At 37.7% G+C, this 22,036-nt stretch overlaps 1 protein-coding gene and 1 pseudogene across 2 annotated transcripts in view; one reads left to right on the plus strand and one right to left on the minus strand.

Moving 5' to 3' along the window:
- Positions 1-22,036, plus strand: part of PPME1 (protein phosphatase methylesterase 1) — a 76,268-nt gene that overhangs the window by 46,007 nt on the left and 8,225 nt on the right. For both annotated transcript variants that reach the window (XM_081798812.1, XM_081798813.1), the window contains 5 exons: positions 4,963-5,117; positions 6,229-6,319; positions 10,150-10,215; positions 13,105-13,228; positions 21,512-21,641. In XM_081798812.1, coding sequence (XP_081654938.1) covers positions 4,963-5,117; positions 6,229-6,319; positions 10,150-10,215; positions 13,105-13,228; positions 21,512-21,641 — 566 coding nt within the window. The remainder of the gene's footprint in view (positions 1-4,962; positions 5,118-6,228; positions 6,320-10,149; positions 10,216-13,104; positions 13,229-21,511; positions 21,642-22,036) is intronic.
- On the minus strand, positions 1,176-2,473 carry LOC102732951 (L-lactate dehydrogenase A chain pseudogene; annotated as a pseudogene).

The raw sequence follows: 22,036 nt of genomic DNA on the forward strand, positions 1-22,036 counted from the left end.
AAAAAAAAAGAATATAGGAATAGCAGGTGTAAGCAGCTGCCAGAATCCTCTTGGACAAAGATGGAACACTAATGGAAGAGGTTGAGATTTAGACCTTGTTGTAGAAGGCATGACTGTGGCTTACTGAAGGCAGAGAAGTCATTTGGATGCCATGTTGGCAGAACTTTGCCAGATACGTGCCCTCTAGGGTGCCGGGAAAGCTGTTCACAGAGAGGTGTCTCACCAGAGGCACTCTGCAACAACAATACTGAGGGTGGTTCCAGAGATCTGCTTTACAACATAGTGCCTATACTTAACAATGAGGTAATTGTGTACTTAAAAGTTTGTTAGAAGGGTAGATCTCATGTTAAGTGTTCTTACCACACCTACACTCACACACAAAGAAACTTTTGGAAGTGTTTATTAATCATGGTGATGGTAACACAGGTGTATACATTAATTATTTACCATTTTTTGTGTATCAATTTTACCTCAATAAGGCTAGGAAAAAAATTGGGCATGGGGGATGGTATGCTGGAGAAGCCACCTGTGCTGTAGGATTTGGGCACTCGGGAAGCTCTGTGTGCTGTAGGGCTTCCCATGCTGCAGGACCTGGGTCCTAGAGGAGCACAGGCTTCAGGAGCTTGTGGAGTAATGCACATGAACCAGGAGCAAAACCTTCTCTTTCTGCAGGGTCTCTCTTGCACCCTCTACTGATAAAGCTTAACATCATGCCAGCTGGAGAGGAAAATATATTTAAAGGCCTCAGATCCAATTTTGGAGAACATAAAATGAAGGGTGAATTGGAACTGAGAGACAATAAGTTAACAACTTTTTTTTTTTTTTTCAAAAAAGAGTCACTGTTCAAAATTTATTTGGTATTTTAGTTGGTATGACACTTAGTTGCATTGTCTTTTTACATTATATGGCCATGTACACTATATTCTGACATACATGGTACACAAAATAAGATCCTTGAGGACAGTTATGCACAATACTTGCAATATTGAATTTATACATTGGATCCCAGGACGTGACTGACTGGAAAAGGTGGACTAGGCATGTTGGGTTTTGGGGGAAGGAACCCGAAGTGACAGAACACACAGTAAACACACATCTGGTGTGAAGAGCAACCGCAGCTCTGGCAGTGGTGCCTCTGAGACGGTGGAGCTAACTTACGTTAACCAATTTGGGGCTACAAAGACAGGTATCATCCAGCATCAGGATACAGCTGCAGGGTTTGGTGAACCATTCCTATTTGGAACTTTAGGAAACGGATGTTTTTTCTTAGGCCATTTTAATATTACTTGAGTAACAGATCAGATAATAAGGACAATATACACAACCTCAAACTAAAATCCTGTTGTAGTCTAGACAGTGAAGTGGTACATTAGAAAACTTTAAAACTGCAGCTCCTTTTGGATCCCTCAAAGTGTATCTACACTATCCTTCAAACAGGCCTCCTCCTCAGGAGTCAGAGTCACCTTCACAACATCTGAAATTCCATTCTGTCCCAAGATGCAAGGGACACTAAGGAAGACATCATCTTTAATTCCATAGAGACCCTTAATCATGGTGGAAATTGGATGCACCCACCTAAGATTCTTCATTATACTTTCTGCCAGATCTGCCACAGACAGTCCAATGGCCCAGGAAGTGTAGCCTTTCAGTTTGATCACCTCATAGGCACTGTCAACCACCTGTTTGTTAACCTCTTTCCACTGTTCCTTATCTGCATCAGTGCCTAAGTCAGGGTGCAGATTCTTCAGAGAGATACCAGCAACATTCACTCCACTCCATACAGGCACACTGGAGTCTCCATGCTCCCCCAGGACCCACCCGTCACAGCTTAATGGGTGAACTCCCAGTCTTTCCCCCATTAGGTAATGGAACTGGGCTGAATCCAGATTGCAACCACTTCCAATAACACGGTTTTTGGGAAAGCCACTTACCATCCAAGCCACATAGGTCAAGATAACCACTGGATTGGAAACAACAAGCAACTTGCAGTTTGGGCTATATTTTACGATATTAGGAATGATGAACTTAAAGATGTTCACGTTACACTGGACCAAATTAAAACGGCTTTCTCCCTCTTGCTGACATGCCCCAGCTGTGATAATAACCAGCTTGGAGTTTGCAGTCACATTATAATCTTTGCCAGAGACAATTTTTGGTGTTCTAAGGAAAAGGCTGCCGTGCTGGACATCCATCATCTGTCCCTTCAGTTTGTCTTCCATAACATCAACAAGAGCAAGTTCATCTGCCAAGTCCTTCATTAAGATACTGATGGCACAAGCCATGCCAACAGCACCAACCCCAACAACTGTAATCTTATTCTGGGGGGTATGTTCTTCATTAAGAAGATTCTGAATCAGGTGATCTTTGAGAGTTGCCATTTTGGACTTAGAACCAGAAGGAATCAGGAGTGCACGTCGGGCGGGTGGGCGTCAGCGGCGCGCAAGGTTGGATCCGGACTTGGCGGCAGCAGATCTGACACCAAGTTAACAACTTTTAACAAAAGTTAAAAATAAAATAGATAATTAAGACTATCTAGAATGATGGGGGTGCCTGGGTGGCTCAGTTGGTTAAGTGACTGCCTTCGGCTCAGGTCATGATCCTGGAGTCCCGGGATCGAGTTCCGCATCGGGCTCCCTGCTCGGCAGGAAGTCTGCTTCTCCCTCTGACCCTCCCCCCTCTCATGTGCTCTCTCTCTCTCTCTCATTCTCTCTCTCAAATAAATAAATAAATAAAATCTTTAAAAAAAAAAAAGACAATCTAGAATGATGAAGATGATTGCTAAGAATCAGAAGAGTCAATAATTTGGATTCTTGTGAAATAGCCAAAGCAGTAAAACATTTATATGATTTCTGAATTTAGTCACTCTGAAACAAAAATCTCCAAATGGGCATATTTAATGACAGTTAATGGGATTTTCAAGTAGTACTGACAGCACAATTTTTGCCTTGTGTATCAACTTCAGAACCTCAACCCTACATAAAATGCAGTTAACTAAAAATAGAAGAACCAAGATTTGAGCTCATGTTGCTCTGATATTCTTTTTCTGTTATGTCTATGATATGCTATATTGCTTCTCAGGAAATGAACCCAATATTAATAAGCATAATAGAATCTCCTTATAAAGCCTCTGCCAAAACTGTGGTATATCCAGTTACAGACTAGTTTTATAGATAACATCTGCTACTTCATCTTTATTTTTCTGGAACTTCAGAACATGTCTCAATGGACTAATCTTGGTAATTTGGCTAACCTTAATAAGAATAAATTTCTCCTGATGGTAAATGATCAAGTGATTGATCATAACCACATTTTACCTTTCCTAAGTTTAGATACATTATGGAGTTGGTTTGTTTCAGACCCTGTCCACCTTCACACATGCATGAAGCAGATACCACAGAACCCCTCCAACTCAGTTACTGAGTATTTTAAAGAGACCTGTACTTAGATAATCTTCTGTAGCATCGTTTTGCTTTATTATAGCTGTTACTAACCAAAACTTTTAGCTTTAAATTTAACTCCAAAGGAATATTAAACTAGTGCTTTTTTCACCTGTAAAATTAGGTGGGGCCTCCTTATCTCCCATTCAGATTGTCTGCAGATGCTACAGCTACCCTATTCACATCTGTAATTGTTTTATGAGATTTTTAAGATTAATTCCTTCTGAAATAATTAATAGCATTTGTCTTTGCCATTCTGAATACCCTGGGGATCATATTCAAAAGGCTGTGTTCCTATATCCACATCTGCTATATTTGGGTAACACTGTGTGGGTGCTTGATGTATATAATAACACCCAGTAAGACCAAACTGTCTTTTGAAGTTAACTGACTCAGCCACTCCCAAAAGCAGACGGTAGAGCCAGTGGTCTCTAAAAACATACCATACGTACCTATTGCTGTAGTGTAGAGGGCCTATAGGCAAGTCAAACCCAAGTTCCTTTTTCACTTCTCATTTTCAAAACTTTCCGAAATTTTCAAAAATTTTCAGAATGGATCCACTCATAATTAAAGACTAGGACAGAAGCCAGTAAAAATTAGCTCTGAACATCTTGTTTCTCAGAACATTGTACTTAAATTTATGTTCATACTTCAAATAACTTTACATAACAAATATAAGTAATAAGTAACATTCGTATAACATTTACACTTTTCAAAGTAGTTTTCATTTACTGTTTCAGTTAATCTTCAAGGCAATCTAGAATAGTAAATCATACTCTTTTCTTTTTTCGTAAATCACATTCGTATCTTCACTTTATAGATACTGAAACTGTCTGAGAGATTAAATAACTAATTCAAGTCCACATAATAAAAATTAAACTGGGGCTGCAATTCATCTTGTGACTCTAAATTTTACTACATTATATAATGCTTGATAAAATTGTTTTCCTGTTTTGTAGTTGGGGAAACTGAAGTGTAGAGTGCTTACATTTTTTGTCCAGTTTCAAGCTTAGGTTTAAAATAAAGGTATATGTAATTGTACTAAATGTGTGGAAAAATGAAAGTGTGATGTAAATGAAAACAAAAAAATTGGGTTCTTGGGGCACCTGGGTAGCTCAGTTGGTTAAGCATCTGACTCTTGATTTTGGCTCAGGTCATGATCTCAGGGTCGTGGGATCGAGCTCCCTGTTTGGCTCTGCACTCAGCACAGAGTCACTTGAGATTCTCTGCCTCTCCTTCTCCCTCTGCCCCTCTTGCTTGTGCTCTCTCTCTCAAATAAATAAATAAATCTTAAAAAAAAAATTGGGGCTTTTAGTCCCATTTATCAGAATAGCTAGATGTGTGGCTACATGTATAGATACTGGGGGGCATATTAAGAGATTTACATAGGTATATTTGCAAGATGGCCCAGTGGACCTTTACAGTTTTAGGACTCGTTACAGACCAAAGGAAAGAGTTAGGAAAGAAAATGATTTTTACAGTGTTGTCAGAGAGCATTCTCAGCTTTTTTTCCTTCTCTTTGCAGAGATGTTGGCAATGTGGTTGAAGCCATGTATGGGGACCTCCCTCCTCCAATCATGCTGATTGGACATAGTATGGGTGGTGCTATTGCAGTCCACACAGCATCATCTAACCTGGTGCCAAGTCTCCTGGGTCTCTGTATGATTGATGTTGTAGAAGGTAAGTTTTCTTAGTACTGACCAAATCAGAATCTTTGACTTATGAGAGACATCCATGGTAGATTATTATTATCTTGTTTTAATTTATTGTTGATTTTCTACTCATCTGGAACTATGTCCCTCTGTCTTGATATCTTTTTTTATGTTATTTTGTAGCAAAGGCATTCCCAAGTATTTTTTTAATTGACATGTAACTTTTTATTAGTTTCAGATATATAACATAATGATTCAATATATGTATATATTGTGAAGTGATAACCACAGTATGTGTAGATAACATCCATCACCACATATAATTATGATTTTTTTTTCTTGTGATGGGCACTTTTAAGATCTACTCTCTTAACAGCCTTCAAATATACAATACAGGGGTACCTGGATGGCTCAGTTGGTTAAGCAGCCGACTCATGGTTTCGGCTTAGGTCATGATCTGAGGGTCGTGAGATCAAGCCCCGTGTAGGGCTCCATACTCAGCACGGAGTCTGCTTAAGATTCTCTGCCTCTCCCTCTTCTCCTTCTGCTTGCATGTGTGCACGCTCTTTCTCTCAAATAAATAAATAAATAAATAAATAAATAAAATCTTTTAAAAAACCAACAAATATACAATACATTATTTTTAACTATAGTCACTATGCTGTACATTACATCCTCATGACTTACTTATTTTATAACTGGAAGTTTGTACCTTTTGACACCTTCCCCCATTTCACCCACACTCCATGTTATATAATCATTTTCCATGTCATCAAAAACTCTTTGTAAATATCTTTTGGGGCTGCATAATTTTTCAGTTGTATGTGTGTCCCATAATTTTATTTAACATTTAAAAGAAGGTGCATGTCTTTTATGACCCAGCCTCAGAAGTCACACTATTGCTTATACAAGTCAGCCCCTATTCAGTGTGGGAAGACTACACAAGGGAGTGAATACCAAGAGGCAGAAATCACTGGAGGCCATCTTGGAAGCTGGCTATCCCATCAGTCGTCTGAATTTTCTTAAGCTGCGTCTTTTTTCCCCAAAGCATCACTGAATTCTGCTATCATTGAGGGCAAATGTACAGTTAACCCAGTAAGTGTAAAGTTCTGTAGTTAAAATATTTGTTTAATATCTAGGTACAGCCATGGATGCACTTAATAGCATGCAGAATTTCTTACGTGGTCGTCCTAAAACCTTCAAGTCTCTAGAGAATGCCATTGAATGGAGGTAACTCACAAATCTATATTGTCTGTATTTTAAGTGTTAGATTGTAGCTGTCCTTTTTCATCACTTCAGGCACCAAGTTCAAAGGAATAGTTCAGTTTCCAAGCCTTAGCTTTATTATGATATGTGCGGAAACAGTTATATAAAGAGCAGAATTTTTTTTTTAATATTTTAAATGTTTCATACTTGGCCCAGTTATCTAAAATCCATCCTTTTTCTAATACACTGTAGTACCTCCTAGAATTTAATAATTATGGATCATCTGCTGTCTAGCTATTTCCATCTCTGAGGTTAGAGTCTGGACTAAATGAGGCTCTAAGGCCTTTTCCACTTCTGATGCTTCATGGTTCTAGATTCACTTTCTGTGTTCCAGAGAAAATGGTGGAGAAACAGAAAGGATGCGCATAGGTTCCTTTCTCAGTTTTTATTTGGGTTTTGAGTAAATAAAAACCCTTTCAGTAATTGGTTTTCATAAAAATCACAGACAGAATTGGCTATGGCTTCCACTTAAGGCTGTTTTTTCATTAATTTATTCATTAAGTCAATCAATTATTTGATTAAATATTAATTAAACATTTTGTGCTAAAGGGTGACATTTCAGAAAAGAGTAAAACACTGTCTCTCCCACAAGGAAATCAGTCTTAGGATAAAATATCCTTAGTATCCTGTCTTCCTACCTGTTGTTTAAAATCATCTCTAGTTCCTTTTCCAGACCCTTTCTCTAACTCCTCTGAACCACTCAGATCACTCATTTGATCAAATTGCTAGAGGCCTCTGTCTATATTATATTGTACTATTTACCTCTTAAGTCTTCTAATGCTCCCCTAAAAGCTATGCTTATATTGTCAGTTTTCATGTATGTCTTAATGCTTTTCCTATATGATAAGGGCAGAAGCTATCCTGTATTTCTTTTGTACTTTCGTATAGCATTCAGCATACTGCTGACTGCCTTAGCAGGCAGAACATATCTGTTCTTTGAATCAGAGACATCAAGAGGAAATGAAGGACCTGGTAAATAGAGCCTAGGTAGTTTTTCCAAGACAGAGGGCCTCATGCCAAATATGGCTTGCCAAAATGATGTTTGTGTTTGGTGAGGTTGCTTCTATCTCCCCTTGTTCACACTACTGAGATTCAGGATTCCTGTTCTCTCAGAAGCACCAAAGATCTCCCCCTCTTTGGCAACCACAGCATTTCAGAATGTAGCTGCTGCCAGTTCAGCAAGTACCTCAGGCACCCTGCCTTCTTCCCCAGTAATAACCAGTGAAAAGATGATTCCAAATAACTTTTTAAATTTATTCAGTAAACTTTTTTTTTTTCGTACCTAAGATGTGTCAGTACCTAATTTAAGAACTGGGGATGAATCGGGCTTTAGTTCCTATCTGTCAAATAACTGGGAATACAAATAAGTAAATATGTAAACACAATGAAGGAGGCACAGGAGTTACAGAAGATAGGTACTTAATCTAGCATGGCAGTCGTGGTGGACCTTCTCCTAAAAGATATGGAGTCTTGATTCTAGTGGCAGATGTGGGATAGGATGAGGGTTCTGTTGGTTGTATGTTAAAATGTTTTGGGTTTATGAGAGCCACTGATTTTTAGAACCCACTTCCTGAGCCTGAGAATCAGAAAGAATCCAGTGAAGTATTTCATAATTTTGTTTTGTACTCTGCTGGATATCTGAATAAAGTTCATGACTCATGGCTATTGTGGCTATTCCAGATGAAAAAAAAAAAAAAGATGTTGACATACAAGGCCAACCTGTTTAATTCAGTAAGGATTTAAAGCAAAGTGAATTCCCACTTCTGCTTTCTTGGTCATCCTAATGAGAGGCAGTAGGTTATTGTCTTTAGAAGCCTAGGCTTTGAAGTTGGACAGATAAGGATTTGCATTTTGGTTTCACCACTCTGGCTGCTCTGAGGAAAACACTAGGGGAAGGAGTAGGGAGTGGGTGTGTTAATGGAAGTGGGAAATTGGTTAAGAGGCAATTGTAGTATTATAGGAGAATAATGATGGTAAGCATAGACTAGGATGGCAACAGAGGAAGTAATATGTCATATTTGGAATGTATTTTGAGGGCAGAACTGACAGGACTGCCTTACGGATTGGATATCAGCAGAGAAATGGGGGTTGGAGGCAGGAGGAGGCACAGCATTCAAGGATGACTTCTAGGTTTTTAGCCCAAGCAATTGGGTGAATGGTAGAGACAAAGAGAAGTAGATTTGGGAGCAAGTAAAAGGTCAGGAAATCAGAATTTTTGTTTGGATAAGCTAAAATGCTTACTATACATCTAAGTGGAAATGTTAAGTAAGTACTTGTATATACTTGTTAGAAGAAGTTGAGCTAGAGATAAATTGGAGAATCATTATTGCGTAGATAATATTTAAGAAAAAAGATTCCTTTAAGATAACTTTTTTTTTATGATAGCTTTTTTGAGAAGTTTTGTTGTATAGGAGAGCAGAGAAGTGGGGTAGTATCTAGTAGTGAATGTGGGGTTGAGAATGTTTTCAAAGGCTGTTTTATAATATCCACTAGAGAAAAAAAATGATGACCCACATGATAACTATAAGAAGCAAGGTCCTCATAAGCAAGAGGGGATAGGAATTGTGCCCAAGGTTGGCCTTAAATAGGAACAGAGGTGTTTCATATATTAAACAGTCATCAAGACAGGGTATATGATTATAAATACTGGTGTATTTGTAGATTCTGTAGATTCAGTTGGTAGTAGAAAAATGAAATAATTATTCTGATTGTGTCTATTTATCATTAAAATAAGAAACAAGGTCATTATCTAAGGGGGTTGCCCTTTAAAATTTTACATGATTTTTTTAAGCTAAAAAAGTTAGATTTAAAGAAATGTGTTCTGGGGGCGCCTAGGTGGCTCAGTCAGTTAAGCATCTGCCTTCACCTCAGATCTTGATCCTGGAGTCACAGGATCAAGCCCCACATCAGGCTTCCTACTTAGCGGGGAGTCTGCTTCTCCCTCTGACCCTCCCCACTCTCGTGCTCTGTCACTTTCTCTCTCTCAAATAAATGGATGCAATCTTAAAAAAAAAAAGGGAAGGGAAGGAAAGTGTTCGGGTGGCCTGCTTCAGATATTGTTTCCAATTCCCCCTGGGACATGCGGCCATTTTGCTTGGCCCTTTAAGCATACATAGGTAGATAACTCTGAGGGAACTAATCTATTAAAATAGCATCCAAGCTCCTGAACTCTATATCTTGGCATGCAAAGCCCTGTAGGAGCTCGTCCCTGCCCGCCTGTCCCTTTCTCCCATTCACACTCCCCTTTTGCTCTCCCCTGCTTCTCCTTGCACTCTGTCCTCTAAAATCCTCATCCTTTGACTTTTCCACATCACAGTGCCTTTGTTCACAATGTGCCCCCTGCCTATAATGCCCTGACCACCCTCTTTTATCTTCTGCCTAGCTTCTTTTCTCCTCAGTTTAGACAGGACATTTGGGGAGATTTCTTTAACCTGTTCACTCAGAATAAAGTGATTCCTTTGAACCTTGCCTTTATTATGTTAAGCCTATGTTTGTGTTTCTTTCTCCCTGCTGAATTAGGTGCTTCTTGAGCACAGGCCTGGCACATAGTATCCTCCTGGTAAACGTTTGCAGAACTGAAATGGCTTGAATGTCTTTACTTAATTTTTACTACTTGGCTTATAGCCATAATAACCAGGTAGGAAGTAGGAAGTAGTGGTAATCTCCATAGTAAGCTGTATTGGTAAACACAACTTTGTAGAGGTTCCACAGAATCTGCAAAATTATCCATTTGACCCTATGACATGATAAGATGGATGCTGAATAACCTCCTCTCTCCCTTCTCACTTTTTTAGTGTGAAGAGTGGTCAGATTCGAAATTTGGAGTCAGCCCGTGTCTCAATGGTTGGCCAAGTCAAACAGTAGGTCTTATTTTTCCCTGTTGGGCTGGTTAGAGACTGAAACATGGTGAGGGAATTACAGATTGCTTTTTGTTATACACCTGTCCTACTATCCTGAATGCCTTTATTATTTTAGATAATTTTTACAAATGAGCTCAGGCTAGCCTCATAGCTTTTCTTTTCGTTTTCTTTTTTTTTTTTTTGAAGAACTCCCAAAGCCTATATAATACAGGATTACCTTTTTAATACAACTCTGCATCTTAAAAAGTGAAGAATCCCAGAGAATGGACATTAAAAATTATTTTAAGGGTCCACTCTAGTGCTGGCAGCTATGATTTTATTCTGGTAATCGTCTCCTTCTTGGCCACACCTGATTGTGAGGAAATAACAGTATAAAAGCTTTAGTGAAAGCCAGATTCTAAGGCTCAGCTAAAATTATATAGCCCAACTGATCTTCTTGGATAGGGTTACATGAGTCCTGAGTATGGCTATGTAGTCACAAAATAAACTTCAGATAAATTGAGAAAATGTTGCTCAGCGGAACAGATAGGGAGCACAAGAGTTGATAAAAATGATAATGGCATTACTGAATGCCTGCTATTTGCCAGGCACTGTGCCTGGTATTTTATATCCATGTTCTCATTTTAAAAATCTTACGGGAATTTTTAAACATATAAAAGTAGAATGATAAAATGAACCCCAGTATACACATTGCCTGTTTTCAACAGTTACTGACTCATGGCCAGTCTTGTTTCATCTGTGCCCCTTATTTTCCCCTAATTACAGAATATTTTTAAATAAATTCCAAGATTTCAGGATACCCTAAATGGTAAGGACACTTAAAACACAATCACAATACCGTTATCACACCTAAAAAATTTAATAATTCCTCAGTATCATCAAATGTCCATTCAGTATTCACATTTCTAATTGTCTCACTGATAATTTTTTTATAGATCAAATCAGAATTATAATAAGGTAGATATGTAGCAATTGGAAGATATAACTCTTAAGTATCTTTTAATTTATAGATTCCACTTGTCTTATTTTTTTTCCTTGCAATTTATTTGTTGAAGAAACCTGGTTGTTTGCCCTGTAGAATTTCCCACAATCTGGATTTTCTGATTTGATTCCTGAAGGTGAAATTTAACATGTTCTTCTCTTCACTGTATTTTCTGTAAATTGTTAGTTAGATCCAGAGATTTGATCAAGTTCAGGTTTGTTTGTTGTTATTTTGGCTTTTTATTTGTTTATAAGAATAGGTACTGCCATTAGGAAGCATGTAATTTCTGGTTGTCTCTTTTTTTGAGTGTTGGTAGCCATCGATGATCATTACCTAGATTCATTAATTCATTTGCACCATCTCATTTAGTCTTTACAATACCTCTTTAAGATAAGATTTTTTTATAGGTGAGAAAATGGAAGTTCAGAAAGGTAAAGTAGCTTTCCCAGGATCACACAGCTAGTGAATGACGGTGCTCAGATTCAGTCTCCTGTGTATTTGACTTCAAGGACTGTATCATGGACTTTTTATGCCTAAACATACAATTTGAGTAGTAATATCTAGCGGACACAATGCAGTCTTTAAGCTGTGAGACTGCCCACTTTGCAGTGCCTAAATATTTTGAGATCAGATTTGTTTAAGCAGTGGTAAAGCATTTTGTGAGGAAGTTATATGGCTTGTATTCAGGTAGTTCAGCGATTTTTAAATTTTACCTAATATGTAAATTTCAATGGTGTCTTCTCTTAATATGTAAACTTGTGTATATAGTGTGTGTTTTAATTGTCACATAGAGACCAGATAGAACCTTCCTGCCCTTCTTGATGTAGGTGAAATTCTCTTGAACCTCCTAATCCATAGCTGTGGAAATCCAAAGCGCATGTTGTTTCTTTGTTTTACTACCTTGACCCTAGATGTGAAACTTGATACCTCAAGTCCCATAGAACACCCCCACTTGACAAAACATTTTGTGAACATATGCTTTACTGAGATTGGTAGAGGAGAAAAGGAAAACAAGTTATCACTGTTAAAAATCCACCACTGAAGTTTCACTGACCCTTCAGTTTATCTTAACTTGTTCTCTCTCCTCTTCTCCCTTCTCTCTCCCTTTCAAGGGCAAAATAACAATACTTCTTTATCATGCAGAACAGACCTTAGTACTAGCTGCTACCTAGGCTCTTGGGACTTTTACCTTTAATATTGTCAGTGTATTTTTTCAACAAGTTCTTTCTAAAAGGAATTATGATATCAGCTGTTCATAATATAATAATTTTTCTACCTAATTATGTAATAATTGTTTTTTAGAGGAAAACAACAACAGTAATTGGTTGGATCAGATGTTCTAATCCCCAAGGTTCAGCTGGCTATGGTTATTGTAATTGTCAGTTTCTATCAGCTAATTGAAAGTGGGGGCCTTTTACCATGCTGTTTAAGCCTTGCTCTACTGTAAGCAGGGTACAGTAGAAAAGTACCATGCTTTCAAGTTAATTGGGCCTGGATTTGCCTTCCAGCCTCATCTACTTATGAACCAGGTGATCTTGGACAATTTTTTTATTTTTCAGGGCTACTTCATAGGATTGTTATGAGGATTATACAAGATAATGTCAATAAAATTCTTGTCACCATGCCACATGAAATGATTACTCTCTTCTGTGGGTCAGTATTGGTGCAAGAACTGGAAACCAGCCCTTGGAATATAGTCATACCTTCCATGGCCATGACCTTCCACAGCCCTTGTCTATTTCTGCACATTTTAAAATGCACATTGTTCACATCCTCCTTCTCCCAGAAGCATTAAGTTTTAACTGACATTTGATTGTAAAAGACTATGAGTTTCAGTATCTCTGAGATAATTTGTGTATAAAAGAAAGATGTATGATAGCACTTAAAAAAAAAAACAAACCACCTAGGTGTGAAGGAATTACAAGTCCAGAAGGCTCAAAATCTATAGTGGAAGGAATCATAGAGGAAGAAGAAGAAGACGAAGAAGGAAGTGAGTCCGTAAACAAGAGGAAAAAGGAAGATGACATGGAGGTGAGTGAAAGCTGGCATTCTTGGAAGGATGGGGCAGTGAATGGTTCAGAGTGTGTGGGGGTGGTGAGAGGGAGGTGACATGTTCTTTTTGTTCACCATTAGATATTTTAGGGGGTGAAGATGTTATCGTAATAGATATTTAGGTTAACTATAAGATATAAGGCACTTGTTGATAGCTTTGACAAATTGGAACATAAAACTTACAGTGTATACCCTACCCTCAAACAGACTGCTCTCTCATCAGATTCTTTCTCACCTCAATACTTCTCTTCATATGGTTTATCTCATGAGAAAATCTGATTTCCTACCCTAAGCCCATCAGATCTTACTCATCTTTCAAGGTGTATCTCCGGGGAAGTTTTCTGACCTCATTTTATATCAGTCCCTCTCCAGTATAGCACTGTATGACATAACTTAGCACTTTCTTTTTTGAAGTTGTGGCTAAGTCATAGAATTGATTTTCATAAACCACATTCAAAGATACGATGGTCTCCTGTAGTCATCCCTAGAATGCAGATTCAGCGTTCTCTAATTGCACAAGAATTGTCTCCCAACAGGGGCGCCTGGGTGGCTTATTGGTTAAGCGACTGCCTTCGGCTCAGGTCATGATCCTGGAGTCCCTGGATCGAATCCCGCATCGGGCTCCCTGCTCGGCAAGGAGCCTGCTTCTTCCTCTAACCATCCTCCCTCTCATGTACTCTCTCTCTCATTCTCGCTCTCTCAAATAAATAAATAAATCTTTTAAAAAAAAAAATTGTCTCCCAACAAAAATAACCTGTGTATTTTGAGCGCAGGAACTAATGTTCTATATGAATTTCCCTCAGCATTTAGCTTGGGTGTGTGTGTGTGTAGCAAGTGTTCTGTGAGTACTTGTTGAACACTTGATTTGAGGATAGTAATGGGAAAGGGTGTGTTTTTTCTTGGAAATGGTTAGTGAGCATGAGCAGCAGACTTTCCGGGATGGATTATAAACATCTTACTAATGGCAGATAATGGACTTGGTGTACACCACATATTCCCTTATGTTTGGAGATGCTACTATTAGCAAGGAGGAGAGGACAATTGACCCTTGAACAATATGGGGTTTAGGGACACTGCCCCCCAAAACTGTCAAAAATCCAACTATAACTTTTGGGGTGCCTGGGTAGCTCAGTTGGTTAAGCGTCTGACTCTTTATTTCAGCTCAGGTCACGATCTTAGGGTCGTGAAATCGAACCCTGCATGGGGCCCCGCTCTGGGCATGGAGACTGCTTAAAATTGTCTCTCTTCCTCTCCTTCTGCCCCGCTGCGCACACCCCCACTCCGCACATACGCGCTCTCTCTCTCAAGAAAAAAAAAAAAAACAACTATAACTTTTGGCTCCCTAGAAACTTAATCACTTATAGCCTACTGTTGACCAGAAGCCTTACCAATAATATAGTTGATTAATACTTAATTTGTATATTTATATGTATTAAATACTGTATTCTTATAATAAAGTAGCTAGACAAAAGGAAATGTTCTTAAGAAAATCACGAGGAAGAGGGGCCCCTGGGTGGCTCAGTCATTAAGCGTCTGCCTTTGGCTTAGGTCATGATCCCAGGGTCCTGGGATCGAGCCCTGCATCAGGCTCGCTGCTCATCAGGAAGCTTGCTTCTCCCTGTCATGTTCCCTCTCTTGCTGCATCTCTCTGTCAAATAAATAAATAAAATCTTTAAAAAAAAAAAAAAGAAAATCATGAGGATGAGAAAATACATTTGTAGTACTGTACTGTTTCCAAATCCACGTATAAGTGGACCTGCACAGTCATCAACTGTATCTTTTTTTAAACAGAATTTTTAATTTAATGATCTTTTGTCATCCTTAAGATCAGTAAATAATTCTTTGTACCTCTTTGGAATTTACAAAAATATAAACAGTGCATGAAAATTTGCCTTCCCTACACTCTGTGAGGTGAGAAGAGATCTTTTCTCCCATGTTAACAGTGTAGAAACTTGAGACTCAGAGATGAAGGACTTTCTCAAAGTAATCAAGTAATATTTCGTAGATCTGAGACTCTGATACAAACTGTCAATGACTTTTTGCCTTTTATGTGCTGGGAGCTATACTAAGTACATCACATTTATCATCCCTAGTTCTCATTTTAGCTCTGCATTGTAGGTATTATCACTGTTTTACAGCTCAGGCACAGATTCTTGCCTACAGACACCTATAAATGTTGGTGCTAAAACATACCCAGATCTTCTGGTTTTTAATTCCAGCTCATTTTTCCTTTGTAATTTTTTTTATAAGCCCAGTTACATGGAGTTTAGTATACTCCAGCAGTTTTGTTAGGAGGGCAGACTGAAACACATCAGGCAATGAGTACAGCAAAACAGTCTACCCTTGAGGAAGGACATAAACCCCAAACAACACAACTAGTGTTCTTGCAACTAGTAAATAAACAGATGCTGGACATCTAATGCACAGCATAATAATTATAGGCAATGATACTATGTTATAAACTTCAAAGTTGCTAAGAGACTAGGTCTGAATTGTTCCTAATACAAAAAAAAAATGATAATTATGTGACATGATAGAGGTGTTAGCTATCGCTATGGTGTTGCATATTGCAGTGTATAAATGTATCAAGTCAACACATTGCACACCTTAAACCAACACAATGTTACATGTTCTTTATCTCAATAAAGAAAAATAAAAAATAAAATGATGGAGAAAATATTAATAATGTAAATTAAACCTAACTACAACAACAAAAACAGTCACAACTTCTAAAGCATGGTAGCCAGGGGCCATTTAGAGCCTATTAGCCCTTAGGGGATATCTCTGTTATAACTAATATAAAAAGTGGTGTTTGAAGTGATCCTGAGACATAACATACGAGTTCTGTTGCATCCATTTTGCTGTGTAAAAGAAGACAAGATATACATTGGCAGTGGGGGGTGATGTCTAATACAATATGGTTAAAATACGGAAAAGAAAAGGGAAGCTTTAACCTTTGGTCCTTAAAGTAATAAACTTCAGTTGTCCAGGAGGTATTCCTTTATGCATAAATCTCTTTTTTAAAACTGCTTTATTGAAAGGTAACTCATCCAAAGTATACAATTCAGTGGTTGTTAGATTCACAGAGTTGTGCAACCATTACAGCAATCTAATTTTAGAATATTTTCATCACTTTTTAAAAAAATGTCATACCTGTTTGCATTCTCTTCCCATGTCTCCCCAACATCAGCCCTAGGCATCCACTAATCTACTTTCCGTCTCGTAGATTTGTCTAATCTGGATGTTAAATATAAATGAATATACATAGTCTTGTGACTGGCTTCTTTTACCTTAGCATAATGTTTTCAAGGTTCATCTGTATTGTAGCATGAATCAGTACTTCAGTCCTATTTATGGCTGAATAATATTCCTTTGTATGGGTAGACCACATTTTTTTTTTATCCATTCATCAGTTAGTGGGCATTTGGATTTGTTTTCACTTTTTGCCTGTTATGAACAATGCTGGTATGAACATTTGTGTACAAGTTTTTATGTGGACATAGGTTTTTATTTTTCTTGGGTATACACCTACCAGTGGAATTGCTGGATGCTAATTCTGTTTTTAATCATTTGAAAAATAGCCAGACTATTTTATATTCCTACCACCAGTGTCTGAGTGTTCCAGTTTTTCTATATCCTTGTCAGCACTTGTAATATTGTCCCTCTTTTTGATTATAGCCATCCTAATGGGTATGAAGTGGTATCTCATTGTAGTTTTGATTTACATTTTCCTGATGACTATTGATGTTGAACATTTTCTCATGGGATTCTTGGCCATTTCTTCTCTGGAGAAATGTGTATTCAGATCCTTTGCCCATTTTTCAATAGGGTATTTTGTCTTTTTATTATTGAATTGTAAGAGTTCTTTACATATTCTAGATACAAGTCCCTGATTTGCAAATATTTTCTCCTGTTATACGGGTTGTCATTTCATGTTCTTGATGGTGTTCTTCAATGATGAAATTCATTTTATCTAGTTACTGTTTTGTTATGTCACATCTAAGAAGGTTTTGCCTAGTCCAAGATCACAAAGATTTATACGTATGTTTTCTTCTAAGAGTTTTCTAGTTTTAACTCTTATATTTAGGTCTGTGATCCATTTTGAGTTAATTTTTGTGTATAGTATGAGGGTAAGAGGTGTAACTTCATTCTTTTGCATGTAGATGTCCAGCTGTCCCAGGACCATTTGTTGGTAAGACCCCACTTTCCCATGTAATTGTCTTGCATTCCTTTTTGGAAATCAAATGGCCATAAATGCCAGAGTTTATCTCTGGACTCTCAATTCTGTTCCATTGATATATATGTCTATCCTTATGCAAGTGCCACTGTCTTCATTATTGTAGCTTCATAGCATGTTTTGAAATCAGGAAGTGTAAGTCTTCCAGCTTTGCTCTTCTTTTTCAAGATTATTGAAATCCCATATTCTTTTTTTTTTTTTAAGATTTTAGTTATTTATTTGACAGAGAGAGACACAGCAAGAGAAGGAACACAAGCAGGGGGAGTGGGAGAGGGAAAAGCAGGCTTCCCGAGGAGCAGGGAGCCCGATGTGGGGCTCGATCCCAGGACCCTGGGATCATGACCTGAGCCGAAGGCAGATGCTTAAGGACTGAGCCACCCAGGTGCCCCGAAATCCCATATTCTTAAGATTTTGTTTTTTTAATTACTTGTTATGTGCCAGACCATGTTCCTATTGTTTTACATACATGAGTATCTTTAGTTTATCCTTACAATAATCTTTTGAGATTTTGTGTTGCCCACTTTATAGCTAAGAAAACAGGCTTGAAGAAGTTAGGTTAACTTCCCCAAGGGACCCACAGTTGATTAGCTGATGATGGAGGTGGGATTTGCATTAAATCCAAGTCTGACTGACACAAAACCTATCTTTTTAAATGCTTTTCAAGTGATGTGTTGGGAAATAATGCAAAGCCTGTGGTTGATGCCCTTGTGTGGAGAACCACATCCTGCCCACGTGAATATCCCAGGATGATTGGTAGCCAGCTTTCTGCTTCTCCTATCCAGCAGTTAGATCTCATTACATCGATCTGTTTTTTTTTTCTTTCTTTCTTTAGTTTTCTTTTTTCAGGTTTTTATTTAAATTCCAGTTAGTTAACATACAGTGTAATATTAGTTTCAGGGGTAGAATTTGGTGACTCATTACTTATATACAATACCCCATGCTCATCACAAGTGCCCTCCTTAATATCTGTCACCCATTTAACCCATCCCTCCACCTACCTGCCCTCCAGCAACCCTCAGTTTGTTCTTTATAGTTTAAAGAGTCTGTTTTCTGGTTTGCCTCTCTTTTTTTTCCCCCGTGTTCATCCGTTTTGTTTCTTACATTGATCTGATTTATTACCGTTTGGCAGAGGAAGGAATCTAAACTAAATTAACTTTATGATCCAGCTCTCCAGAGAGAGGATATATTATTATAACCCTAAATACAGGAGCAACTCTAATTATATCCAGATTTTTTCTTTGTTTTTACATTTTTAGGACTTGAACTCCTTTTTTAAAATTTCTTTTTTTTTTTTTAAAGATTTTATTTATTTATTTGAAAGAGAGAGAGACAGAGCACAACCAGAGGGAGAGGCAGAGGGAGAGGGAGCAGACTCCCCACTGAGCAGGGAGCCCGACATGGGACTCGATCCCAGGACCCTAGGATCATGACCTGAGCTGAAGGCAGATGCTTAACCATCTGAGCCACCCAGGCACCCCTTAAAATTTCTTTTTATAATATTACTATCCTTGGAAGTTCCCTTACTTTAAATTTGTCATTTGCGTATGAAGCACAATGTATGTTTAGGAAGGTCTTACTGTCTCCGACTGTGGAATCTATTAGAAGTGGCTCATAAGTGTTCTACATGCATTGTTTAATGAGAACTGGAAGACCCAAGTTTCCTGACTACCCATCCAGTGATCTTTTTTACACCTCATAGAAGTAGAATCAGTGTTTGTCTTTTTGTGACTGGCTTATTTTAGTTAACACAATGTCTTCAAGTTTCCTCTATGTTGTAGCATATGTCAGGATTTCCTTCTTTAAGGCTAAATAATATGTATATAACACATTTTGTTTATCCAATCATCCATCGATAGATATTTGGATTGTTTATACCTCTTGACTGTTGTCAATAATGCTGCTATGAACATGGGTCTGCAAATATCTCTTCAAGACCCTGCTCTCACTTCTTCTGGCTGTATACCCAGAAGTAAGATTGCTGGACCATATGGTAGTTTTACTTTTAATTTTTGAGTAACTACCATGCTGTCTTCATAGTGATTGTACTATTGTATAATCCCACCAACAGTGCCCCGAATGTTCCAGTTTCTCCACATATTTGCCAGTGTTTGTTATTTTGTCTTTTTTGAAAATAGCCATCCTAATGGGTACAAAGTGATATCTAATTGTGGTTTTGATTTGCATTTCCCTAATGGTTAGTGAAGTTGAGTATCTTTTTGTGTACTTATTGGCCATTCTCTTCTTTGGAGAAATGTCTGTTCATGCCCTTTGCCCATTTTATAATCAGGTTATTTGATTTTTTGTTACTGAGTTGTAGGAATTCTTTATATATTCTGAATATTGACCCCTTATCATATATATGATTTGCAAATATTTTCTCCCATTCCATACAGTGCCTTTTCACTTTGTTGATTGTGTTCTTTGAGGCGCAGAAGTTTTTAAGTTTGACGTAGTCCATTTGTCTATTTTTGCTTTTGTTGCCTTTGCTTTTGGTGTCATAACCGAGAAATCCTTGTCAAATTCAACGTCATGAAAAGCTATATGAAGCATTCCCCTATGTTTTCTTAGAAGTTTTATAGTTTTAGATCTTATATTTAGGTGTTAAACTTGTGTATTGTCCAACTTTTTTGCATGTGGATATCCAATTTTCCCAATACCATTTGTTGAAAAGACTGTTCTTTCTCCATTGAGTCAATTTGGACCCTTGTTGAAGATCATTTGGCCATTTTTGTGAGAGTTTATTTCTGGGTTCTCTAGTGTATATACCAGTACCATACTGTTTTGATTACTGTAGCTTTGTAATATATTTTGAAATTAGAGAGCATGCATCTTCCAATTTTATTCTTTTAAAAAATTGTTTTGGCTGTTTGAGGTCCCTTGAGATTCCGTATGAACTTTTGATGAATTTTTCTATTTTTGCAAGAATGTCATTTGGATTTTGATAGGGATTGTTTTGAATCTGCAGATCACTTTGGGTAGTACGGACATCTTAACCATCAGTGATCTCTAACACAATATGTTGCTGTCTCATGTTCACTTCTAGATTTTCATATTGTGGTTACTGCAGTATCCCCAATTATTTATTTCAGTTATAATATTTCAAATTTTCAATGATGCAGAAAAGTATAGAGAATCATTTATTTGTTCATCTTGTATTTGATGAGTACGTACTCTGTGCCTGTATAGTGTGTATCAGGATTTAACAGATACATTTTGTAATATTTGTGTCAGATTTCCTTTTTCAGATTACTATTGCATGAACATGATACCATTATCATAAATCAAAATATAAGAAAAAATGCTCTACCAACAAATCAACATATTTTCAGTTTTCCCTTCCAGTTCTTTCCCTATGTGTACCACATTTTTCCAGTAGTAATCCTCACTTAGATGACATGTTACACTCTGTTTCTTTCTCTTAATATTATAAGTATTTTTTTCATACTGTACTGTGCCTTTTGTAATTATCCTTTTGATGGATATGTTCTTTTTGTCAAATGGATATAAGAGAAGCTCAGTCTTGGCTCTACCACTTACTAGCTTTGTGATCTTAAGAAAGTCTTCTAAGGGGGCACCTGGGTGGCTCAGTCGTTAAACGTCTGCCTTCGGCTCAGGTCATGATCCCAGAGTCCTGGGATCGAGCCCCGCATCGGGCTCCCTGCTCTGCGGGAAGCCTGCTTCTCTCTCTCCCACTCCCCCTGCTTGTGTTCCCTCTCTCGTTGTGTCTCTCTCTGTCAAATAAATAAATAAAATCTTTAAAAAAAAAAAAAAAGAGAGTCTTCTAAGTTCACGGAAATTAATAGAAGTAAAAAGTAAACTTCTAGTTATGTAAACATGAAAATTACAACAATAACCTATATCACAAAGCTGTTTTAGTAATTAAGTGTATATGAAAATATCTGGGACCTAGTAGCCCCTTAGTAAGTGCTAGTTTCCTTCCCTTTCCTTTTCCCAGGGACCTAGTTTTTGTCCTGTTCTTCCAGGGGTTGCCCTCAGAGACTCAGAACTTTCTCTTTTTCCTCCAGACCAAGAAGGACCATCCGTACACTTGGAGAATTGAACTGGCGAAAACAGAAAAATACTGGGATGGCTGGTTCCGAGGCTTATCCAATCTCTTTCTTAGTTGTCCTATTCCTAAATTGCTGCTCTTGGCTGGTAAGTGTGTATGTGTGTGTATTAGCTCAGGCTGCCATAACAAAATATCATAGATTGGGTGCTTAAACAACAAATTCATTTTCTCACAGTACTGGAGGCTGGAAGTCTGAGATCAGGGTATTAGCACAGTGAAGTTCTGGTGGGAGCTTTCTTACTGGCTTGCAGACACTGTGTCCTTTCATGGCAGAAGAGAGAGCGAAAGCAAACTCTTTGGTGTTTATTCTTAAAAGGACACTAATCCTGTCATATGAGGGCCCTACCCATATGACCACATTTAATCTTTTTTTTTCATGTTTTATGTCTTACATAACTTCTTGTAAATTATATTCTTTTTAAAAATTTTTTTTATTTTTATTTTATGTTAATCACCAAATCATCATCATTAGTTTTTGATG

The sequence above is a fragment of the Leptonychotes weddellii genome, chromosome 11, assembly GCF_054177405.1.
Source record: "Leptonychotes weddellii isolate Sample4059 chromosome 11, ASM5417740v2, whole genome shotgun sequence".
Lineage (NCBI taxonomy): Eukaryota > Metazoa > Chordata > Mammalia > Carnivora > Phocidae > Leptonychotes > Leptonychotes weddellii.